General features: G+C 44.5%; 1 protein-coding gene across 4 annotated transcripts in view; it reads right to left on the reverse strand.

Moving 5' to 3' along the window:
- The window catches only part of SLC37A1 (solute carrier family 37 member 1), a 368,358-nt gene that overhangs the window by 282,288 nt on the left and 68,628 nt on the right, over positions 1–17,442 (reverse strand). For all 4 annotated transcript variants that reach the window (XR_004539090.1, XR_004539091.1, XR_004539089.1 and 1 more), the window contains one exon: positions 509–585. Coding sequence is in view for 1 of the 4 variants with exons in the window: in XM_033940456.1 (XP_033796347.1) it covers positions 509–585 (77 nt within the window). In the remaining 3 variants the exon portion in view is untranslated. The remainder of the gene's footprint in view (positions 1–508; positions 586–17,442) is intronic.

The raw sequence follows: 17,442 nt of genomic DNA on the forward strand, positions 1-17,442 counted from the left end.
AGCCAGCTGTGCGAGACCAGCTTCCCCATTCATTCATTTCATTGGCTAGCAGAGCTCATGCATTTGTTTAAAAAGTTTCATGTCTAGGCGAATGTTCTTGCTAGCTGCCAAGCGACACGCGGAAACATGGTGACAGAAAAGAGGCGACCAGCCGTTGATGCCGACTTACTCTCGCGCTGCATAGTAGTGCTGTATAGCGAGACTTGGGAGTGCTGGAAACTGTCGTAAACGCGTCGTAAAGTCGAACAGTCGTAAATTGCATAGGTCGTAAGTCGACGAGTACCTGTATTGAGTGTTGCCATCTATCTGAATGGCAGAACTAAATGTCCAGATTTAAATGAGCTGCAGAAGCTAGTGTTTAAAAATAAACACAGATTGCCCTGATTGAATATTGACCTGACCTTACATGAGAGGGCATAAGATTATTGTTATGGACTATCAGCAATGTGATTATACTATTGACAATACAAGCAGGCACTGTGAAGTCTTATAAAATTATTATTTTTACCTTCCTTTTCCAAACCAGTTACCAATACAGGTCACCACACTAGGCCAACCTGTAGTTTGCACCAATCCATTCAGTACCTGAAAATGAAGAAAATATATACAGTAAAGTACAGCAGGATTCCTACAGTAAAATCATATCCATTCAAAGGTAATCTGTTAACAAAAGAGACAATATGAAGCTATTTATTCACAAGAAATTAAGAAGATAATTTTCAAACTGTATGCATTGCTACAAATTTACACGTGGTCTTTGCAACAATTTTCAGAATGAAATTTATGAGCATACTCTCATTTAAAAAAAAACACACCAACCTGTCAAAAGAGGAGGTCAGGTGATGCCATGAGGAAGAAGGATGGGTGTCTGACTCGCTCCGAGGCCATAGGCAAATAAAATCCTCATTGCCATATTTTAAAGTAGATTTGTTAATCAATATTATCTATTTGTAGGAGAAATCTGCATGGACAGATTTCTGATGAGATTAGAGTGGAGATACGGCCAGGAAATTGTCATAAAAAGAGAAAAAGCATATAAAAGTCCCAAAAGACAAAATGGCAGAATCCACCACGACCTCTGAGACACAGTTTTCAGAGGCCAGAAATAACTCATGCTGTAGTCTAAGCTCTGGACTCATACTTGCTGCAACTGGCAACCAAACTAACTTGGAAGCTATACTTATGGACACCACGAAGCGTACAACGGAGGTGGAAAATTGGGTGTCAAATATTGAAGATCACACCTCCACGATGGCAGACACACTGGAATCCCTTCCAGTGCTGGTGAAAATGCACACTGAAAAACTGGATGATCCGGAGAACAGATCTTGGAGAGGAAATTTACAACTTGTGGTAATCCCAGAATCAGTACCGGAGCACCAGCTTATAGCGGAGTTGGAACTCAGGATAGAAGCAGAATTGCCTATGCGCTCTGACCTGTGCCCTGCAAGGCTGGAACACGTACACTGTTTAGGCCAAAAAACAACTTGCAACCTATGCCTCAGGACTGTCATTGTTAAATTCCACAATTATATTCACATAATGGAGCTACTTCGCCAATATAGATTCAAGCAAGCCACTTTAACATATGAAAATAATCTGGTACGGATCAATATTTTTCCCCAGCTCTGACAGACCGTAGATGAGCATTTCAGCCACTCTGCTCTACCCTGGCGAAGAAAAAGATAAGATTTCTGTTTCCATACCTGGCCTTATTAAAAATTCACCTTACAGGGCAATGGAAAATATTTGATACAGTGTATGAAGCAAGTGCCTGTATTAATACAATTGTTGAGCCTACACACTGAGGAAGCCTCCTCTGCTATTAATTAATTTTTCTTTTCTGGACAGTTAACATATACTTGGAATTAATGTCTTTTTTTGGACAGTGAATAGTTGGGTTTCTTATATACAGTAAATACAAGTTATTCTCTGTATTATAATATGAGGTTATGGTAGGCATTCCTAACCACTTGATTTAAGCCTGGGGTCTCAGATGACACCTCAGGCAAAGTACTTGCATGGTTCAAAGGATTCCTACAATCAAGAACTTACAGAGTCAAAACAATGCAAAAAAAATCAGAACCATGGTCCACCCCTGCGGAGTTCCCCAAGGATCACCCCTATCACCTACACAGTAATTCAATATATACATAGCTTCCCTCAGCTACTACCTGGATAATCTTGGCATAATTTCATACAGCTATGCAGATGATATCACTATTCTCCTACCCTTCGACCAACCAGAATCCTTCAAGACAAGCACAATACACAAAACCCTCGAATCAGTTGCAATTTGGATGACAGAGCACAAATTAAAACTTAACCCTGACAAAACAAATTTCATCCTACTAGAAAACAACAAAACTCCAACATTAACTAATCTTGTAATAAATTCGTTCTCATACCCAATACAACCTACACTAAAATTGCTTGGAATCACAATTGACAGAGGCTGCACCATGCAACCCCAAATTAACAAAATAATAAAGGCATCGTTCATGACCATGAGAAATCTAAGAAAAATCCGAACATTCTTCGAAAAGAAGCAATTCCTACTATTGGTACAATCTCTTATCCTTGGGATAATAGACTACTGCAACATACTATACCTACCATGTCCCACGACCATGATGAAGCAATTGCAGACAATACAGAATACAGCCCTAAGACTTGTCTATTCATTAAAAAAATATGACCATATCACAGAGGCATACCATGACTCGCACTGGCTTCCAATAGAAGCGAGAGTGCACTTCAAATTCTATTGCTTACTTTATAAGGCTATCAACAGAGAAAGCCCAACCTACTGGAATAACCGACTAAATCAATCCTCCTCAACCAGACACAGAAGAACCCACTCACTATTCTCTCACCCATCATCCAAAAATGTCAAACGAAAAAAACTTTATGACAACCTAATAGCCTCCAAAGCAGTTAAACTAGACAAACAAATCACCACTCTGTTATCTTCAACTACAAACTACAAAACCTTCAAGAGAGATATTAAAACCATGCTCTTCAAAAAACACATAAAACCTATCCAGCACGACCAATCCCAACCCAACATCCAACACCCTCTATATCCTTAGTACTCTCTAATATTCTTCTATTTACCAAACGTTATCTAAAACCCCATAATTCACCCTATTCTTATCTCCTAAAGACTTCTACTTCCCGTTGGTAACTTTTTACCCAACATTTTTTTTTTTTATTACCTTAAAAATTTTATGTCATCGCTTATTCTATTCCTTCAAATTTTGAATGTAATTCTTGTTTTAGTTTGGATGTAATCCGCCTTGAACCGCAAGGTAATGGCGGAATAGAAATCACTAATGTAATGTAATGTAATGTAATTACATATGACCACACATTGCTTGTGTGTGCCTAATACGAAGCGATGACAGTTCTATGGTTCTGGAAGAGGGAAATGGGTTGTTTGGATAGGGAGAAGGGGGTTAGGGGAGGTTTTGGTAAAGAGTTTCATTGTTCAAGGACCACTGTTAATTTTTATTTGAAGACATCAACTGGTTTCATGGGTGTTCCTGGGTATTTCTTATTGCTCTATGGGAGGGTCTGGGCTCCTGGAGAGAATATATCTTTAGTCTACCAATTTTCTCCTGAATTTCCAGTTATGCTTTCTGGGGTTAAATTAATATCTTGGAATCTCTCAGAAATCACATCTCCTGTAAAACACGACAAAATAATGCCTGTTTTGAATCATCATCATGCAGACATTGCATGCTTACAGGAAATGAAGTTAACAGACACATAACACATGGAACTCTGCTAAAACTGTGTAGGAAATTTTTTTTTACTCCTCTGCTTCAAAAAAGAGAGTGAGAGTGGTGATATTGATTAAGAAACACCTTCCCTGTAAAGTGCGGGAAATATTAAAAGATACCATGGGCCATTATGTCTTGGCTTTTGTTTTTTTTTTTTAACTCTTTATTAATTTTCCATTCAAAACAGTGCATTAAAATATACATACAATTGACTTCAAGACAAAACTTACAATTGATCAAAGAAATACTACAAAACATTTCCTCCCCCTCCAACAAATCAAGAACAAAAACAAAGTGGATACATACAGTAAAAATCATAAACATCACTTTCATTTGGTCAATGAATACAAGAAAATATAATACCCCCTCCCTCCCACCCCTCCCTCCCTGGATGTGTAAATCAAATAGGAAATAAGGGGATAATCCAACTAATCAGTGTTAACAAAATTTGTCAATGGACCCCCACGTTAATTTAAATAGCTTATTACGTATAATTTCTGAATTCATTTTCTCATATTTGTAACATAAAGAACCCCATCAAAAGGAGAAATTAAGTCTATCCCAAATTTTCCAGTTTTTAGTAACCATTTGCATGGCTATCCCAGTCATTATGGCAAATAGTCTACTTTTATATCTATCTAATGGAGGTTTAGGTGACAACAATGTACCACAGATCACCACCTCATACTGCAACGGAATCGAAGACTCCAGAATCAAATTGATTTGTCCCCATATTGATTTCCAGAAGTTGAGTATCAAAGGACAAAAGAACAACAAATGATCCAGTATCCCTATTTCAAGATGACAGTGCCAGCATCTATTAGATTTTGAAATGTCTAACTTCTGCAAACAAACTGGGATCCAAAAAACTCTATGCAACTGAAAAAAACCAAGTTTGTCTCATAGATGCTGACGCTGTACATCTCATCCTCCAATACATCTCATCCTCTAAGTTCAAATCTGTCTTGTTACAAATTACCTTGTAGGGTTCTGTATTCCATCTCTTAAATGTTTATGCCCTTAATGTGTATAGCCACTCATTTTAAAAAAAATAAAACTAATTCAAGCAGGCTTGCATGATAGGATTACTCCACTACTCTTAATAGGTGACTTGAACCATGTCTTTGACCAACAAGTAGATCGCTCGCTAAGGGGCCCAGAATTACATAGAAAGGCAGCCAAGGGTATTCCTTATTTTTGCACAGCTTGCACATCCTGGTGTCTGTCTTGTCTGTTTAGAGTGTAAGCTCTTTCGAGCAAAAACTGTCTTCTTTGTGACTCTGTACAGCACTGTGTTTGTCTGGTGGCACTACAGAAATAATTAACAGTAGTAGTAGTAGAAGATCTGGTGCAGTACAACAAAGGAAAATGGGGAGACCCAATGATTCACAGTGAAAACAATCCACCAATGAAAACTAAAACTAAAACTGTGGATACAGATGTTCTGGAGATAATTTATTAAACACTGACATATAAAACCATGCGCAAGTTGATCAATCTTCTCCTCTGACACAACCGGAAACAGGAAGTTGCAGGAGAGGAGGAGATTGATCAACTTGCGCAGCCGCGCGTGCGCGTCTTTTTGAACACGTGTGGCTCGGGAAAAAGAAAGCCGGCAAACAGCATATAAGGTGAGGTGGAGGGAGGGAGCTGGCTAAACACTTTATGCAGGTAAGTGCTCTTATATAATTAGCTCCCAGCCCATATAATTTGGGCACTTATAGAACTGCCCCAGATCACCCTCAAATGAAGTATTGGGAGCTAGACATCTGGTTAAGTGCTCTGATATGGAGTTATGCATTCTCAGAGATCCTGCCTGTACCGAGAGCAGATGCAAAGAGGCAGGCAGACCTCCAAGCTGTGAATGCATGGTTGAGGAGATGGTGCCAGGAGGAGGGCTTCCGATTTGTGAGGAACTGGACGTCCTTCTGGGGAAAGAGCAAGCTCTACCGGCGGGATGGCCTGCACCTGAGCACAGCGGGAACCAGACTACTGGCAACCAATTTGAGGAAGGAGATCGAGAGGGCTTTAAACTGAGGAGAGGGGGAAAGCCGACAGCTGATCTGATGTTGACGCTTCGGACAACAGCATCCAGAACAGATGCTGAAAGGGCTGACTGCAGGGAGGAAACAGAGGGACAGGAAGAACTACAAATCAGACAGCGAGGGAAACATCAGGTAAAGGGAGCTTGCTGGGAAAAGACTAAGGGGCATGGGGACACAGGGGGACTGGGTGGCATAAGGGCGAAAGCCGAGGGTAACATAGAGGCACCACAAGGCAAGGGGGATCAAACAGAGGCTCAAGGGATGACAGCCCAGGAGGGGGCCGGTAGGGCTAAAAATCCCAGAGGAAAAGCGGGAAAGTGGGGTGGCAGGAATGTGAGGAAGCTGAAAGCTAAGAGGGTAAAGGCTGAGGGTAAAGCAGAAACACAGAGAGCGGGAAAACTGCCAGAAATCCAAGGGCAAGTGGACCAGGTAAATGCAGAGGTGGAAGAAAAACGACGGGACCTGCGGTGCTTATACGCAAATGCAAGAAGCCTCATGGCCAAGATGGGCGAACTAGAAGTCGCCGCCAAGGGGGAGGACCTGGATATAATTGGAATTGTAGAAACCTGGTGGACAGAGGAAAATCAATGGGATATAGCGCTGCCGGGGTACAAGCTCTATAGGAAGGACAGGACCCACAAAAAGGGGGGAGGCATAGCACTATATATAAAAGAATCTATCCACTCGGTCGGGATGGATATGGCAACGAAGGCAGAGGGGCTGGAATCGCTGTGGGTCAAATTACCGGAAAACAAGGGTGCGGGCATAAAACTGGGGCTGTACTATCGACCACCTGGTACGCCAGAGGGAGTCGGACACGACTTGGAAACGGAATTGAGACAGGAGTGCAGGACTGGAAGTGTAACAGTGATGGGGGACTTCAACTACCCAGGGATAGACTGGAGTACGGGTCACTCCAACTGCACTAGGGAGACAGGATTTGTAGAAGCTGTGAAGGACTGCTTCATGGAGCAACTAGTCAAAGAACCGACGCGAGGGGGTACTACTCTTGACCTCATCCTAAACGGATTAGGGGGGCCTGCAAGAGGGGTAGAAGTGGGAGGACCACTAGGCAACAGTGATCACAACACGATCAGATTCACATTAGAAAGGGGGACACCCATAATTAGGAGGACCGCAACAACTGCGCTGAACTTCAAGAAAGGGAACTACTTTGCTATGAGGGAAATGGTGGGGAGGAAGCTCAGAAACATCTTTAGGATGGAGACTGTGGGAAGCGCCTGGACCCTACTCAGGGACACCCTGCAGGAAGCACAGAGAATGTACGTCCCCAATTTCAGGAAAGGCTGCAAGAACAAGCGATCAAAGGACCCGGTTTGGATGTCAACAGAAGTAAAGAGGGCGATAAATGACAAAAAAGTATCTTTCCGGAGATGGAAAAAGGACCCAACAGAGGAAAATCACCAGGCGCACAGGAATTGCCAAAAGGAATGCCACCGGGAGGTTAGAAAAGCAAAAGAGAAATACGAAGAGGGGCTGGCCAAGGAGGCGAAAAACTTCAAGGCATTCTTCAGTTACGTTAAGGGGAAGCGACCAGCGAGAGAGGAGGTAGGGCCGTTGGACGATGGGGACAAGAAGGGAGTGATTAAGGAGGATAAAGAAGTAGCTGAGAGGTTGAACACGTTCTTCTCGTCGGTCTTCACGAGCGAAGACACATCTAATATACCAGACTCAGAGGAGCTCACGAGTGGGGAACAGGCTGAAAAATTAGAGCACATAGAGGTAAGTAGGGAGGATGTCCTCAAACAGATAGACAGGTTAAAATGCGGCAAATCACAGGGCCCGGACGGGATCCACCCAAGGGTTCTGAAAGAACTAAGACAGGAAATAGCGGACACAATCCAACATGTTTGCAACCTATCCTTGAAAACTGGTGAGGTGCCAGAGGACTGGAAATTGGCAAATGTCACACCGATCTTCAAGAAGGGATCGAGGGGTGACCCCGGGAACTACAGGCCGGTGAGCCTGACTTCAATAATAGGGAAGATGGTGGAAACTATGATCAAGGAAGGCATTAGCGAGCACATCGAGAGGAATGGCCTACTGAGAACAAGCCAGCACGGATTCTGCAAGGGAAGGTCGTGCCTAACGAACCTTCTGTACTTCTTTGAGGGAATAAGCAGTCGGATGGACAACGGGGAGCCCATAGACATCATTTACCTCGACTTTCAAAAGGCTTTCGACAAGGTGCCACATGAAAGGCTACTTAAGAAACTGTGGAACCACGGGGTGGGAGGGGATGTGCACAGATGGATCAAGCACTGGCTGTCGGGTAGACTGCAGAGGGTTGGAGTAAAGGGTCAATATTCTGACTGGCGGGGAGTCACGAGCGGTGTGCCACAGGGATCAGTGCTGGGGCCTTTACTCTTTAACATATTCATCAATGATCTGGAAAAGGAGGCAAAGTGTGAGGTTATAAAATTCGCAGACGATACCAAACTGTGCGGCAGAGTTAGGACCAGGGAGGAGTGTGAGGACCTACAAAGGGACCTGGACAAGCTGGAAGACTGGGCAAACAAATGGCAAATGTGATTCAACGTGGACAAATGCAAGGTCATGCATATAGGGAAAAAGAACCCGTTGTTCAGCTACAAATTAGGGGGGGTATTGTTGGGAGACAGCAGACTCGAGAGAGACTTGGGTGTGCTGGTGGATGCATCACTGAAGCCATCTGCACAGTGCGCAGCAGCCTCAAAAAAAGCCAACAGGATGCTGGGCATCATAAAGAGGGGCATAGCAACCAGAACACGGGAAGTCATCATGCCATTGTATCGAGCGATGGTGCGTCCACATCTGGAATACTGCGTTCAGTATTGGTCGCCGCACCTCAAGAAGGACATGGCGGTACTTGAGAGAGTCCAAAGGAGAGCAACGAAAATGGTAAAAGGGCTGGAACACTGCTCGTATGCCGAGAGGCTGGATAGGCTGGGGCTCTTCTCTCTGGAGAAAAGGAGACTCAGGGGAGATATGATAGAGACCTTCAAGATCATGAGGGGCATAGAGAGGGTGGATAGGGACAGATTCTTCAGACTGAAGGGGACAGCAAATACGAGGGGGCATTCTGAGAAACTGAAGGGAGACAGGTTCAAAACAAATGCAAGGAAGTTTTTTTTCACCCAAAGGGTCGTGGACACTTGGAATGCGCTACCGGAGGAAGTGATCAGGCAGAGTACGGTACAGGGATTCAAGCAGGGATTGGATGGATTCTGAGGGATAGAGGGATCGTGGGATACTGAGGGAGGAGCTGGGATGTAACACGGGTGTAGGAAGTTAACCAGGAAACGAGTAAACCAACCTGGTCGTGCATGTGTAGACCGGAGGGCTAGGACTTCGATAGGAAGGCAGGACTTAAATGGGAAACCAAGGTGGCAGGGGAGCCCCTTCTGATGATTCAGACAGGTCTTGACCTGTTTTTGGGCCACCGCAGGAGCGGACTGCTGGGCAGGATGGACCTGTGGTCTGACCCGACAGAGGCACTGCTTATGTTCTTATGTTCTTAAGTAATGCTATTTGATTCAAAGGCCAGAGGCCATGAATGCTCGGTATGCTTACATTTGAGTGACTAGTTCTTTGTGGGCATACCTGCGAACAGAGCAGCAGGCACTAGTTGGGCCATAATAAAATAAATAAATCTTTCAGTATCATTTTCGGCTATGACAAATATTTCCTTTTGTTGCCAAAGATCTCCCACATTCCTATTTTTATGGCAGATGCTGTTCAGACCTTTCCCCTCAATTTGTCCTATAGATAATTCTGTGAATATAGCTCATTATGTCTGTGGGAAGACTAATCAGCCCGACATGTCAGGCTCCATGGGGGTCAGCTAGATCTCATACTTTTGTGAAGATTGCCATGTACTGATCGATTGCTTCTATTCAGATATCAAGGTTTATGTTTACTGGGAGCATTTTTTTATGATGAGCACAAATATTTCTTAAGAACTTAAAAGATTAGAAGGACCATCAAACCCAGTATCCTGTTCCAACAGTGGCCAACCCAGGTCACAAATACCTACTAAGATTGCAAAAGAGTGAAACAGATTTTATGCTACTTATCCCAGGAATAAGCAGTGGATTTTCCCAACTCAACAATGGTTTATGGATTTATCTTTTAGAAACTTGTCTAAACATGTTTATAAGTCCTGCTATGCTAACTGCTTTTACTACATACTCTAGCAACAAATTCCAGTGCTTAATTATGGACATAGGTACAACGAGCGAGGTGATTAAATTTGCGGACGATACAAAGTTATTCAGAATAGTGAAGACGCAGGAGGATTGCGAAGATATGCAACATGACATAATCAGGCTCGAGGAATGGGCATCAACATGGCAGATGAGATTTCACGTGGGTAAGTGTAAAGTGATGCATGTCGGTAACAAAAATCTTGGTTACAGTAGTGGCTGTGGTACCACTACCTACAAGGTACAAAGGGGAAAAGGGAAATGACACTGGATCTTGGGGAAAATTGTATGAAAAATGACTTGAGATTCACCCAAAGCAGTTTACAATACACTGAATAGTAATCAGGTACTCTTAAGTATTTTCCTTATCTGTCCCGCCAAGCTCATTATTAAGGTTCCCAAAATGTGAATCTGGGATAAGAAATAACCACATGGGTGATACGTGAAATAGATGCAAAATATGAAAACACCCATTCTATATTTAAATTCAAGCAGTCAAAACTTAATCATGTTAACAGTGCTCAGACGCTGCGGGGACGGTGACGGGGCGGTGAATGGGATGGCGGTGACAGGGCGGTGAAGGGAACGGTGGTGACGGGGGTGAAGAGGACGGTGGGTTGGGGACAGGGTGGTGACGGGGACAGATTTTTTCCCTGTGTCTTTCTCTAAGACAGACATTGAATGGAAGTGTGGGGGAGAGGAGGGACAGCCGCTGAATGGAAATGTGAGGGAGAGGGGGAGCAGACACTGGAAGGAAGTGGGGAGGAGAAAGAAAAAAGGGCACATGCTGGATTGAGGGAAGAGGATAGAGTTAGATATTGGAAGGGGTGAGAGAAAGAGATGGCAAGCTATAACTAGACACAGTGAAAGAGGGAAATTGAGGACTGAATAGTAAAAAAGAATTTAGACAGAGGCAGAAAATAAATTGAGAAGGAAGACCAGGGAGGAGGAAGGGAGTAGAGAGAGAGATGCCAAAGCAGGGAGGAAGGGGAGGAGACAGATACCAGACCTGGGAGGAGGAAAAGAGGAAGGAGACAGATACTAGAACTGAGGAGAAAAAAGGAGTAGAGAGATATGCTAAAATCTGCTGAGAGGGAGGAAGGAAAGAAGGAGAGTAAGAGGCAGAGAAAGGGGGGGGGGTGTTTGTAAGCAGATTAGAAAGACTACAGAGAGAAAGGCCTGGACGAAAGGGAAAAGACAGGAGGCAGATGCAGGACTATGGGAGGTTCAGACAGAGAGGGGGAGAGGGAGACCTGGAACAAAGGTACAAAGGAGAACTGGCACTGGATCTGGGGAAGGTAATAGAGGGAAAAGAGAAAGAGACCTGGACCCAAAGGCGATGGGGCTGGATTGTGAAAGAAATGTTGAATGCAAAAGAAAGAAAGATTGGATGCATAGTCAGAAGGAAGTGCAACCAAGAGATTCATGAAATCACCAGACAACAAAGGTAGGAAAAATGATTTTATTTTCAATTCAGTGATCAAAATGTGTCTGTTTTGAGAATTTATATCTGCTGTCTATATTTTGCACTATATGTGTCTATTTTTCTATAGTTACAGAGGTGACATTGCATATTTTAAAGTAATCTGCCTTGACATCTTTGAAAAAACCCTGAAACTCGTAAATGATAATTAATATTTTCTCTGCGTACAGTGTGCTTTGTGTTTTTTTAATATATTTTATGTTTAGTGGGGCTGGGTAGGCTCTGCTTCCTCCCCGGGGAAAAAGGCCAGGGTATGTTTACTGGTCCGTAAAGGTTTGAAGTGTGCTATCACCTTAATTCATCAAGATCTCCAGGGTAGATGTTTACTGCTCCATATTTCCTTGCAGGGTATAGACTTTCTGTTGTTCATCACATATGGCCCTAACATCTATTCTCAGACTTACTTTAGCTTAATAGTCACACTGGGTCTTCTGGACACCTCTCTACCGCTTATTGTAGCTGGGGACCTTAATCAGGTGCTGGATGCTTCGCTTGACCATTCTAGTCCTACTGCTTTCCCCACTGGCACTCTCACCAAAGGTTTACCCTTTCTCTGTAAGTCCCCTTTGAATGGGACTACACTCACCAATCTCGAGCCCGTGGGACTTTTTCCCGTTTAGACTATCTTTTGGTTTTGGAATCTTTGTTCCCCCAGATCACTGAGGCTACTATAGGCCCTTTGGAAGTGTCCGACCATTATCCTATTTGGTTGGATGTAGCCTGTGGTATCCTTCCTATGGGGTCCCTTAGGTGGCGTTTTCCCTCGTACCTGCAGGATGATCCTGATTTTTCAGATTACCTGCGTAGAAGCTGGGATGATTATTTATTGACTAATGGCCAACATCAATCTAACCCGGGCCTCTTTTGTTATCAGGGGGGTTATTATAGCTTACATGGCAGCCCGTCGTAAACGTATTTTGAGTGGCATTATTCGATTGGAAAAACAATATTCCCACCTGAAAGCTAGATATCTGCAGCATCCTACTCCTACTTTACGGGAAGAATTTCACTCGGCTCAGGTTGCCCTTAATACTTTACTGCATGATCGTACCAAGAGATTGTTTTTATATAGAAAATATAAGTTTTATCGCTATGGGAACAAGATGGGCAGAATGCTAGCCACTTTGACCAAGAATTGGCAGGAAAATAGATATATTTCACGGATTAGGAAGGGCCCGAGCTCTTACTGTACGAAGCCCAATGGCATAGCGTATGCTTTTTATCTACATTTTTCGACGTTCTATACCAGTCCGGGTCCTTATTGTGGTCCGGATGTTCTGGACTATTTGGAAGACGCGGGCATGCCAAAATTTGCGGACCTATAGAGAACGGCTTTGAATCAACCTTTACAGGGCACGGAGATCCAAAATGCGACAAAGAACTTATGCTCTTGTACGGCTACGGGCCCTGACAGGTTTCCGGCCGAATTTTATAAAATCTCTGCAGGTGTGTGAGCCACTTATGTGTTATTATGTTAAAGTTTTGGAGGCAGGTGTGTTTCCACATTACGTCAATGAAGCCACCATTACATTGCTTCCGAAGCCGGGTAAACCTAGGAATGAAGTTGAATCTTACCGTCCAATTTCTCTCCTTAATGTGGACCTAAAAACCTTGGCTCACCTGTTAGTGAATCGTCTGACCCCTCTCCTGCCGCACATAATATCGCCCGAGCAGGTTGGTTTTGTGCAGGGTAGACACTCAGTCTTGAATGTCTAGCGGGCATTATTAGCTATGTCTAGAGCGCAATCTACTTAAACACTGTGCATTCTTGTGAGCTTGGACGCAGCTAAGGCGTTTGACCAAGTTCACTGGCCTTATCTTTTCCAGGCATTGGAATATGTGGGTATTGGGGGCTGGTTCCTGTCTGTCTTGCGAACGTTATATTCAGCCCCATCGGCCATTGTTTTGGTGAATGGGATCCTCACGTGCTCCTTTGCGGTTGGTAGAGGGACGTGTCAGGGTTGCCCTCTATCCCCCCTGCTCTTTCTGCTATACTTGGAGCCTCTTCTCCGCACGATCCAGACGGATGATGAATTGGTTGGGCTACCGGAGGGCTCTTCTCAATTGAGAGTGTTAGCTTTTGCTGATGACTTATTGCTTGCTTTGGCTCGACCGCAGCGATTCCTGTTAAGAGCTCTGGAGCTTCTGGATGAGTTCCATCTTTTCTCTGGGTTGACGTTGAACAGGCAGAACTCTCTGGTACTTCCATTACAACTAGAAGTTCGTGATACTTGGTCAGGAACTTTTCCTTTAGCATGGGCCTCCTCATCCATCCGCTATTTAGGCATTCTTATACCTCGAGACTTGACTACCCCTTACTCTCTTAATGTACTTCCCCTGCTTACCAAAATAGGACAGCGAGTGTGGGCTAGAGAGTTGCGCGGGGACAGAAATCCCACCAATCCCCACCCGTCCCCGTGAGGTATCCCACCCGTCCCCACCCGTCCCCGTGAGGAATCCCTCCGTCCCCACCCGTCCCCGCGAGGAATCCCCTCCGTCCCCGCCTGTCCCTATAAACTTCAGAAATAGTTATTTCATTTAATTATGCTACTGAATTAAAGGCTCTGGTAGAAACCCATTTACAAATAAGCAAAAATACTTTATTAATTTGGAAATATTAATTGGGAAGAATACATACTTTGTAAACGGCTTCTAATGTTTATAAATTTTTATCAACACAACTAATATACTACTTTATCCTGAAGCAAAAAAAGAAATAGAATTCTTTTCCTACCTTTGTTGCCTGGTTTCTGCTTTCCTCATGTTCTCATTCAATTCCTTCCATCCACTGTCTCTCTTCCCTCTGCGTCTTCCATTTGCTCTGTTATTGTGCCTCTCCCTTTCTCCCCCCTTCCAAATTGGTCTGGCACCCATCTTCTTCCCTCCGCTCCCACCATAGTCTGGCATCTCTGTCTTCTTCCCTGCCAGCGTCTTCTCCCCACTCTCTCTTCCCCATATCCTTTCAGCGTCCTTCTCCCCCCCCATCTTCCCCATGTCCTGTCAGCGTCCTTCTCCCCCCTCTGTCTTCCACATGTGCTTTCAGTGTCCTTCTCCCCCCTCTGTCTTCCCCATGTCCTTTCAGCGTCCTTCTCCCCCTCTGTCTTCCCCATGGCCTTTCAGCGTCCTTCTCCACCCCCCCATCTTCCCCATGTCCTTTCAACGTCCTACTCCACCCCTTTGTCTTCCCCAGTGCTTTCAGCGTCCTTCTCCCCCCTCAGTTTTACCCATTTCCCTTAAGCGTCATTTCCTCTCCACTCCACCTTTCCTCCCTTTCTCTCTCCCTGCCCCCTTAACTTCGTGGCGCTTTTCCACCCGACAGAACAGCCCCGGTCCGACAAACCTCCCTGCCCTTAACCGCAAATCTAAATTACCTTCTTACAGCTGCTGTAAGAAGGTAATTTAGATTCGCAGCTACAGGGCAGGGAGGTTTGTCGGACCGGGGCTGTTGTCGGTCGGTCGGTCGGGGAAGCGCCACAAAAGTAAGGGGACCTGGCCGGCTGTGCTGCACCCGGGGCGGACCGCCCCCCTCCCTTGGTAGTCACTCGAGCCGCGAGGCTACTCTCCTTTTCCTTACCTGCCCTGCCTGCAGCACAGAGAGCCGAACGGAAGTCTTCCCGACGTCAGCACTGACGTCGGGAAGACTTCCATTCGGCTCTCTGTGCTGCAAGCAGAGCAGGTAGGGAGAAGAGGAGCCGCGCGACTGAGTACATCCAGTCCCGCAGGAACCCCGCAACCCTCGGAGGCATCCCCACGGGATCCCCGTGACCCTAGGGGGCATCCCCATGGGATTCCCGCGACCCTAGGAGGCGTCCCCACGGGATCCCTGTGACCCGAAGGGGGAACCCGCTGGATAACCGAAGGGGGAACCCACGGGATTCCCGTCATCCCCGTTCCCGTGCAGCTCGCTAGTGTGGGCCTGGCGATCCTACCCCTTGACTCTTCTAGGTAGAATTGCTTTATATAATATGATGGTGATACCTCAATGTCTTTACCTTCTTCAAATCTTACCTTTACTTCTCCAGCGCTGTCACCTTCAGTTACTTCATAGATCTTTGCTTCTGTTTTTGTGGGGAGGTGAACGATCTAGGATTCCTCTAAATACTCTTACATTACCTATTGCTAAGGGGGGTCTTGGGTTATTGCATTTGGGCAGACTCAATGTGGCTTGTCAAATTAGGCACGTGAATGATTAGTTCTGTGGGACTACTCACTTTTCAGCCACTGGAGTGGAATGCCTTGCTTTTTCTCCCTATCATTTTAGCTATTTACTTCATGTGAAATGCCTACCTCCACGAGCTCAGTCTTATAGGGACATGTTCTTACTCCCAGTATGAAAAATTTGGAAGCAAATCTGTACTCAATTGGCTATTCGGTTTGATGTGACACTGTGTTTGCCTATTGCTGGTAATGGGGACTTTATCCCTGGCATGAGTCCTGGATCTCTTACTCTGTGGTTTAGGAAGGATTTGTTATATTTGTCTCAAGTATTACAGCCTGATGGTACGCTACAGTCCTTTCAGATGTTAAGAGAATCCTTTACTTTGGTAGCTGGGGACTGGCTCTCTTATAGACAATTGCAACATTGTGTTCATTCCCTCCCTAGTCCGGCTTTGTCTGAAGAGATTCAGGAGAAACTGTCAGAATCTTTTTGTTTGACTGCACAGGTGCCTATACCATTGCGTTTTCATCACCGATTTCTACAGGAGCTGGCCGGCAACTGGGACTATGATACTCTGGCAACTAAATGGACCCAGGATTTACAGTTGCAAATTTCTGCGGCCATGCTGAAGCGGAGTGTTATGCTGGGGGCCAAACTCTTGGTCTCTGCTGTGGAAAAGGAACAGTACTATAAATTCTTGGTTCGGGCTTATTTTGCACCTGTTAGAGCCTATAAAGCGCATATCAGCTCTAAGGACAGTTGCCCTAAGTGTGCGGCCCCCTAGAGCTACCCTGGGCCATATGTTCTGGTTATGCCCTGGCATTCAGGCATACTGGAAACGCATTTGCTTGCACATTAAGTCTATATGGAATTGTACTTGGGTACCCAGGGACACCTTTCTTTTTACCTTAAAACTCTCCTTGGTCCCTGTTCGACAGGGTGCTGCTGCATTTGTACAAAAAGCTATCTTCATGGGACTTAAAACTATTCTTCAATGCTGGCTGACTCCACACACTCCCACGGTGTCCATATGATCCAGCTGGCGAGGTATGAGCGCCAGGCTATCTCTGATATGAATTCTCAGCACGGCTCCTTGTTTCTTCGATGCTGGTTGCCTTTTTGTTCTAATCTGACACCCACTGCAAAAGTAGACTTTTGAACTAAATTCTTATGGCATGCTTAATTTATGCTGGACTTTGGAGTAGCTGTTCCCTGGGGTGGGTGGGAGGTTTGTATTGTATATCTGCTTTACTGTGTGATTGTTATATTTCTTTGTTTTTTCAAAACTAATAAACCAGATTTAAACATATTTCATGTTTACCATTATGAATTAATAAGATATTGTGTGTACATGAAAATAAATGGAAGAAATTGGGGGCGGGGCGGGACTGGGGACAGGACTGAATATTAATAGATGTCACGTTTTGATGAAAAAAAAATAAATGGTCACATTACCCATAGCATCTTGTTCATCCTATGCCATGGAGTATGATTATATACAGTATTGTGAGCAAGCAAGACATATGTCAAGGTTGGATTATATGTTAATTTCACAAACCGTCAACAGAAGTATCTGACCATTCACTCATATAGCTTGAGTTAGATATGCCTCATATGATAAGAACAAATGGTCAATGGAGATTCCCATCTTACCTGCTAGAGGATACCAATTTTAAATCCTATTTGCAAAATAGATGGGTGAATTATAGTATCTTTAATGAGCATCAACAAACTCCATACCTTTTTTGGGAAACTGTGAAAACAA

This window comes from Geotrypetes seraphini, chromosome 4 (genome assembly GCF_902459505.1).
Source record: "Geotrypetes seraphini chromosome 4, aGeoSer1.1, whole genome shotgun sequence".
NCBI lineage: Eukaryota > Metazoa > Chordata > Amphibia > Gymnophiona > Dermophiidae > Geotrypetes > Geotrypetes seraphini.